Source organism: Nelumbo lutea, chromosome 2, assembly GCF_056320005.1.
Source record: "Nelumbo lutea isolate HS-2025 chromosome 2, American lotus-T2T, whole genome shotgun sequence".
NCBI classification, from domain to species: domain Eukaryota; kingdom Viridiplantae; phylum Streptophyta; class Magnoliopsida; order Proteales; family Nelumbonaceae; genus Nelumbo; species Nelumbo lutea.
In genome coordinates this window covers 90,473,209-90,481,397 of record NC_142685.1, presented here as the reverse complement: position 1 = coordinate 90,481,397, position 8,189 = coordinate 90,473,209, and the positions used below count along the sequence as shown (strand labels likewise).

At 38.4% G+C, this 8,189-nt stretch overlaps 1 protein-coding gene across 1 annotated transcript; it reads left to right on the top strand.

The window, feature by feature from the left end:
- Positions 1-4,532: 4,532 nt before the first annotated feature.
- On the top strand, positions 4,533-7,545 carry LOC148871800 (large ribosomal subunit protein eL13z-like). The gene is made up of 5 exons (XM_088973613.1): positions 4,533-4,674; positions 6,046-6,161; positions 6,287-6,420; positions 6,808-6,966; positions 7,080-7,545. Exons 2-5 carry the CDS (start codon positions 6,053-6,055, stop codon positions 7,299-7,301), a joined length of 624 nt encoding a protein of 207 aa, XP_088829739.1. The 5' UTR covers positions 4,533-4,674; positions 6,046-6,052; the 3' UTR covers positions 7,302-7,545.
- The last annotated feature ends 644 nt before the right edge of the window (positions 7,546-8,189 follow it).

Below are 8,189 nucleotides of genomic sequence, written 5' to 3'. Positions count from 1 at the left end.
AAAGGCTTCTTCGAAGAGGATGTCAGTCGAGCTACCCGTGTCTACCAAGATGTGCCAAACTTTGAAGTTTGTTATCTCAGCTGTGATCACCAGGGCGTCGTCATGTGGGGTCTAGACTACCCTAAGGTCATTATCGGTGATGGTGATTGGATCCTCTTGCCTTCTCTTTTGCTCCCTGTTGTCGATCTCAAGGAGTCACGCATACGCCTTGCAGCTTGAGCTGCTCTCCCCTCCATAGGCCATCCCTCTTGAGATCACGACAATGGCTCCGGTTGGTGGAGTTCGGCCTGGGGGTCTGGGGTGTGGTTCCTCCTTCGGTTTGTCCTCCTTAATGTCGATGAATCTACCGAGGTATCCATGCTTGGTCAGGTTCTCGAGGTGGTGCAACAGATTGTGGTAGTTGTTTGTCTCGTGGTCATGGTCCCAATGGAATTCACAATACTTGTCCATGTTCCTTTTGTTGTTCTGGGATTTCATCTTCTCCGGCCACTTGATGTAGTTGTGGTCATGGATCTGCATCAGAATCCAACCAAGAAGCGTTCAGTGGCGTGAAGTTTCTGAAAGTCAATGGTGGAGTCCTCGGTCTTTGGTCTGGTCGACGGTCCTATCTCTTGTTGTCTCAGTCCACCCTCTCAGTCTTACGTTCATTGGGGTCCCTTCTCTTTCTGTCGTGTTGTTCTTCCTCATCTCTCAACTGTGCTTATGCTTCTTCGGCATTGATGTACTTATGGGTAGGGTTGTTCACAAATAAATTCAAACCAGACAAACCGACCAACCCGGCCAAAACCCAACCTGATTTGGTTAATTTTTCTTCACAACTAGTCGGTTTTAGGTTGGAAAGATGGGTAAACTGATAATTCAATTCGGTTTTGGTTTTCATATATAATATATATATTATATATTGGTTTTAAATATATATATATATATATTCATTTTAAATATATATATTTTTGATATTTTCAATTTTAAATATATATCCAAAAAAATATATTCTGAAATATTAAATATAATATGTATATTTCCAAAATATATATATTTAAAACTGAAATATATATTTCAAAAATGTATATATTTAAACCAAAACTGACCTAAACCGACCAGGTCAGTTTTTCTTAATAGAGGGTCGATTTTGGTTTAATCTTTAGGTAACCCGAACAAGTCGGGTTAGTTGAAAAAGAAAAACTACTAAACCAACCCAACCTAACCCGTGAATAGCCCTACTTTTGGGCATTGGTCATTAGTGCAACCATAGCTTGGGGAGGGTTCTTCAAGATCGAGAAGTTGAATGGAGAGTGGCGTAGGCTGTGCATGATAGTTGTGACAGCCACCAACTGGTTCAGTGATCAGACTTGAAGGGCTTCGGAGTTGAATCTGGCCAGGTACTCTCTGAGGGACTCTCCTTTTCTCTGTTGTACTTGCATGAGGCTTGCCAAAATCTTCTAGTGTTTCTGGCTAGCTATTAACTACGCTAGGAATTGGCTCTCCAGTTGCTCCCAAGAGGAGATAGAGCGCGAGGGAATGGAGAAGTACCATGTCAGAGCAACTCCCTTGAGGGTCAGCATGAAATCTTTGCACATTAGGCCTTCAGACGAGTTGTGCAGCACCATCTAGGTCTTGAAGGCTTCAAGGTAGTTGCTGAGGTCTGTGGATCCATCATACCTTTCAAACTACGAAGCCCGCCATCCGGCTGGGGGGAGAGTTTGCCCATAATATCTTGGCTGAAGATTGGCTCTTTGGCAGGCTACTTGCTAGGTTCCGCAGGCCAAGCCATGGGAGGAGCCACGCTTCTCTCAGCCTAGCTATGCTCTAGCTCGGCCAGTTATTGTCCGAGTTCCTTGATTTCTGCATTCCTGTTGCCTAGTGTTGGATGCACGGTCCTTTCTTTCTTGGGTATTGTCGGGTGATCCTTGATTGAACTAGATTCGGCGATGGAGACAGGCGGATGTTGAGTTCTTTTGTCGAACCTTTCTTTCACCAGAATCTGGGCAGATCAGTGTGTTCGGTTGCAGTAATCACCTTCACGAGACTGGGCCAAGGAGACTGATCTTCTTGATGTTTGTTGTCTTTCTTGGTCAAACCATGCCTTCCCCTTGTCCGACTGGTGCTTTTTGGGGTCCTTAGGGCGAGGATCAACCACAATAAGCGTTGGGGCAGGAGGAGGGATGGCCTGAGGAGGTTGCACTGTAGAGCCCAACGTTTGCATCATCGTCAAGATCTAGTCGACCTTTTGTTGCAATGCCTGAAATTGGGTAGGGTCGACCGCAGCCTGTGGCTGGGGCTATTGTTGAGGCTCGCGTTGCGGATTACGGTGAGAGTGGGATCCCCGAGTGGGGCTATTGTTTCTTGAACTGAGGTTGTAGTCAGATAATCTTGCCAATCAGATGGAGCCGAGGTGGAAGGACAAAGCCAAGCAACAAGATCTGAAACCATGAACAAAGTCAGAGGCTCGAGGAGTTATTCCCTGGGTAGGTACTTTGACACTCAAGTTAGTCAAGAATGGTGGGTGGTTAGGCTGAACAATTGAGAGAACAATGTTGGTCCGAGCAGAGTAATAGTTCTGGTGCTAGGAAGTCAAAAGTCCCTTACTTCAAGCGGAGATTACCTACTTATAGCTGAAGATCCGTGCCCAATTCGGATGAGGTTTCCTGGGTTGTCAGGATGAGTTGTCCGCCGAGGTCTTCAGGATAAGACTTAACCCCTGGTGGAGCTGTCCTCCTTATTTGTACGATGCTCTCCTGTCTTGATTGCACTTATCTGATGACGTGGTACCGATGTGGCCAAAGTGATAAGGCAACCATGGAGGTGACACGTGGCATCTGGGGCCTACTTAACCATAACCCAAACAAGTCATATGCTTAACTATAATTTATAAATTATAATTTTTAAGTTTTAATGTTTTATGGAATGGAAAAAAACCCAACTCTTCTATCCGACCATAAAACATGCATTGGCACAACTTCTAAGTGAAAATATAATTAATAATTATTTATTATTTATTTTCAAAAATTATAAAAAATAAATAAACATTATTCAAAAATAGTTATTAAAGAAATTTCAATTTCTTTTTTTGATATGATAGATCATCTATAGAATTATAATATATTCAATCATTGTGATCAAATGATAAAATATAATTAATTATTTATTTATTTTTAATTCTAAAAATATAAAAATAATAATTATTAAAAAAGAAAATTCAATTAGTCTTTTGGATATGATAAATCATCCATAGAATTATAATATATTCAATTGTTATGATCAAATAATAAAATAAAATTAATTATTATTTATTTTTTAATTCTAAAAATATAAAAAATAAAAAAAAATAATAAAGAAGAAATTTCAATTGATCTATGGATATGATAGATAAATCCATAATTCCATAGATCTAAAATATATTTAGCCTTTATAGGTAGAGAAAGAAATTATATTTTCAATTTTTTTAATTTATATTTTCCCCAAATATCTTCATGAAATTTCCGTAAGTCTATTGATAACACAAAAAAAGTTGTGATTTTAAATGTAAGAAATATAGATCAACATAAACTTAAATATTCAAGAAAAAAAAGAAATCACAAGATATTATAAAAAATTGGAAAATTTACTTATTTTTTCCATATTTTTTCAAAATTTGAAAAATGTTCAAAAAAATTAATGATTAACACTTGTTTCTTGCAAATTTTTGCAAATCTAGCACTCTAAGAATAGGGTTTGGAGTTTTAGAGTCATTTGGAGGTGAAAGAAGCATTATTTTAGGGAAAAGAAGCTTGCTTTCCCCCCTTTTTTTTCAGTTTTTGGTCGTATATTTTTCATCGATATGCCCCGATACACCCTCGATACGGGTCCAGTACGCATGAAAAAATATGAGACGCCTAATTTTCATGCGAGTCTCATATCTGTTTTCCAAAGATACGATACAATACGCCCGATACAAGGTATATCGTATTGGAATTTTAAACCTTGATGGCAAAAGAAAAAAGAGAATGCAAGGGAGGAGGTGGAAGAGGAAGATGAGGAAGAAGAAAGAGGAGGCGAAGGAAGAAGGAAGAAGAGTATGATTGATGCATTTAGAGATAAAAGTTTGAATGAGCATTGTTCATTTGGATGGGCACGTGCATTTTGGCACAAGTATGAACCAGCTCAAATTGGACCAAAATGTGAGAAGCTCCATTTTTAGCTTTTTTAAATAAGACCTAAAATGAGCTTCTTGCATCTTTTTGGTTAGGGTTTTTTGGCATAAAGATCTTTCTCTAATTAAACCAAAAAAAGACATAAATATGGGCTTCTATAATTTCAAAAAGCCGATAGCCCAAACAAAAATACTTGCCAAACGAGGCCTTTATTAATGGTGTTTTTAAGGCCAAAATTATATTAATTTCAGGTAAATGTCAAGCAAGATCCAAATCCGATTTATTAATGATATTTTTAGTCTAAAATTATATTAATGTCAAGCAGGATCCGAATCCGATCTAAATCCGATGGATTGGGCCTTGGGCTTTTACATCTAGTCGTTTAGTGAATATAAGGGCTCCGTGGCCGCCACTTCCGTAGAGCTAGCATCGACCATCTTTGAAACCAGGGTTTTATTAGAGGATAAAAGCGGCGAAGGAGAGAGTGAAGAGATCTCTCCAAGACTCCAACAGAAACGGCGTCCCCGGCGACGGACGGTTCCCGGTGAGGCTTCCATTCTCTCCCGTTGAAATAATCTGTTAACTCATATCTCATTCTCTGGTTTAAGCTGCGATTGTTGGGGCTTTCTTTGTTTTCTCTTCCTTTTTAGTTGGATCTTGGTTGTATCAACTTGTTGCATTTCTAAACCGATATGTTAAATCTTGAGAAGCACTACTTGATTTTTCTTTGATGATTTTGTTTCCTTGTTAAGTGATGCGGAGGTGTCATCAAGTTCCTAAACGAACTTTTATGTTGCCTTCTTATTGATAGGGGTGGTTAGAGGATTGTGAGATCCGAAAAATGGTTGGTTTCATGAACTGTGATGCATTTCTGTTGAATTCATTACTAACTTCTGTTTATTACTTGTTAGTTTGTGCTGAATCTTTGGACTGATAAGTGCATTACTTCCTGGTAGACTGACTAAGAATTTGATTTCAAATTGATTATAATGCGAAACAGAGCATCAGACTTCTTGTATTGCGAAAACAACTCGAAGAAATTGTTTAGCAACTTGCAGACTAATCTAGTTTAGATAAAGAAAACGAGGTTCCAATTCGAGAAAACGCTAATAAACATCAACTGTTGTATTCATTATCAAAAAAAACATCAAGTGTTGTATTTTCCTGGTGGGCATTCCTAGAAGAAGGTCCATGACCACCACAGCAGCAATGTCTCTCAAATTCTTGGGACGTATAGAGAATTAGAAATGGGAGGCCTCTTGTTGAATATAATCAATTGGCATGGGAAAATTGGAGGGTCCTTGTGTGCTTGCCACCAGTGTTGATGGACCTTAATTTGATTTCAATTTGGCTTTAATGCGAAACATAGCATCAGATTTCTTGCACTGCGAAAATAACTTCAAGAAATTTCTTAGAACTTGCTGACTTATCTAATTTAGATAAATAAAACGAGGTTCCAGTTTGAGAAAACACTAATAAGAACCAATGTTGGATTTTCCCTGCTGGCATTCCTATTAAGAGGGTCCATCACCACCACAACAGCAATCTCTCTCAAAGTCTTGGGACGTATAGAGATAAGAGGCCACTTGTTAAATATAACCAGTTTGGCATGGGAATATTGGTGGGTCCTTCGGCACTTGCCAGTTGCCACCAATGTTAATGGACCTTATACGAAGTCAGCATATCTACATGATATTTGGCTTTATTGGCACAGCTTGTTTTCCTTTAGATAAGTATCTTCAATGAATTATTTTTGGATAAATCATCATTATCATCATCATCCAAGCCATATCCCAACTATATATGGGGTTGGCAACACGAAGTCTGTTAATGGATCTTGATTTTGGATAAATATTGCAGCCATTTGTTGCCGGAATACAAGTTTTATACTCTTACTCTTATTGTCATTGTTCAGGTAAGTCATGGTTAAGCATAACAATGTTGTGCCCAATGGGCATTTCAAAAAGCATTGGCAGAACTATGTCAAGACTTGGTTTAACCAACCGGCTCGCAAGACTAGAAGACGCATTGGTAAGAAATTTTGTTCAATCAATTTGTTTCTATTTCCTGTTTTGGGCTTTTTTTGTGATCATCAATTCATGACGCTAAGTTATGGTTGGTTGTTCATGTGGATTTTCCATGACAAACTTTTTCAGCTAGGCAGAAGAAGGCTGTAAAGATATTCCCTCGGCCTACAGCTGGACCTCTTCGCCCCATTGTTCATGGACAAACCCTCAAGTATAACATGAAAGTTAGAGCAGGAAGGGGATTTTCTCTTGAAGAGCTGAAAGTAAGATGGTGATATTTTATCATAATTTCATGTGCACTCTTTTGGTTCTACATATGAATTTTTCAGTCATCAGGAACAGTTCCCAGAAAATGATGGGTGAACAATTGTAATATTTGAAGTAATTAAAACCCGTATATTGCTATTTCCAACCCTCGGATTTGGAGGAGATATTATAATCATTAGATATTTGAAGTAATTAATGCCACTGGGAGGAGATATTATAATCCTTGAATATATTACAATCCTGCAATATCTCAAGGGATGGATAATGTCTCAAATGATAGATTTAGGTATATATTGTGTTCAGTTGGCTCTTTGTAATCTTGCAATTCTTCCTGGATTTTGTTTTTCTGCTTCCTGAACCTTGTTACCCTTTGTGCTTTCCAGGCAGCAGGCATTCCAAAGAAGCTTGCCCCTACCATTGGCATTGCAGTTGATCACTGCCGCAAGAACCGATCTCTGGAGGGTCTTCAAGCTAATGTTCTGAGGCTGAAGACTTACAAGGCTAAATTGGTTGTCTTCCCAAGACGTGCCCGCAAATTTAAGGTAAACACAAATTTTGAACCTTTTAGTCAAGAAACCCTGTAGTTTTTAATTTAAAGCATTGGATCCTTGCTTCTATGAACCATGTATTTCTACTAACACTACTCTTGTTCCAGGCTGGTGATTCTAGTGCAGAGGAACTGGCAACAGCCACTCAGGTCCAAGGTCCGTACATGTGCATTGAGCCTGAGAAGCCATCTATTGAGCTGGTGAAGGTTATAGATGACATGAAATCATTTAAAGCTTATGCAAAACTGCGTGTTGAACGGATGAACCAGCGACAAGTTGGTGCAAGGATGAAGAAGGCTGCAGAGGCCGAGAAAGAAGACAAGAAGTAGTAAGTTGTGACTAGTTAGACTTTGTAACTGTTGACATAGACCCTCCAAATTTGAGTTCATTTCTTATAGTTTTGTCCTCCTGATTTACCATATCAAACCTCTTTAAATCATTTTGGATGTATATCCACTATTTTTATATCTATTATTAGAGCACTCTGGTTAAAATCCTTTTTTGGGGGGATTGTGTTCCAAGGAGTAGATTTTCATGAAAGGAGGTCCTGTTGTTATGCAGGTTTGGATGGAAGATTTAATTTTCTTTGGCATGCAAGTTTTGTTCAAATGCTTTTTTTTCATGCCATTAAAATTCTGCAATGGGCAGGGAATGCACCTGCTTTGCGCTTGAGGAATTGATTTATTTGCCAGGGATCATCTATGAAGGTTTCAAAACCAATATCTTGTCCTTGTCTTTGTCATATGTTTTGACAATTACAGATGAAATCCACTCTGGATTTTCCCTTCAACTTTAGTCCACTTAATTTGTGACACCCCAAAAGAGGACGGTAACCAATTGGTAAGCCCTCTTGGGTTTCTAAGTTTTTATTAGGGTGAATCTTCTTTTGGTTTTCACCAAAAGGATAACTGGTCAAAACTTAAAAAGTTTGGCTGACGTCAAAATTTATTGACGTGTTGAATGGGTTTGAAGGGAGAAGTGCAAACGCACCGGATGAAATCGTTCCTGTGGTTAATATGAATTGGGCTTCTTAGATATTCCTTAAGGCTGTGTTTGGTTGGAATGCAAATAAATTTGCACTGATGCAAAATTATGGCAGTTCAAATGATTGGAGTGTAAGTTATGACCTATTTTTGTTTCAAAATTTATCTAATGTTGTTTGGTTGCAATTTAAGTAAGTAAATTAAGACATGAAACAGAATAAAATAAAGGGAAAA

What these genes read in the sequence shown, in the direction of transcription:
- LOC148871800 (XM_088973613.1), top strand. Translation starts at nt 6,053, where the DNA reads ATGGTTAAGCATAACAATGTTGTGCCCAATGGGCATTTCAAAAAGCAT. An exon ending in CAAGACTAGAAGACGCATTG is followed by an intron (nt 6,162 to 6,286) that starts GTAAGAAATTTT and finishes AAACTTTTTCAG; the next exon opens with CTAGGCAGAAGAAGGCTGTA. An exon ending in TTTCTCTTGAAGAGCTGAAA is followed by an intron (nt 6,421 to 6,807) that starts GTAAGATGGTGA and finishes TGTGCTTTCCAG; the next exon opens with GCAGCAGGCATTCCAAAGAA.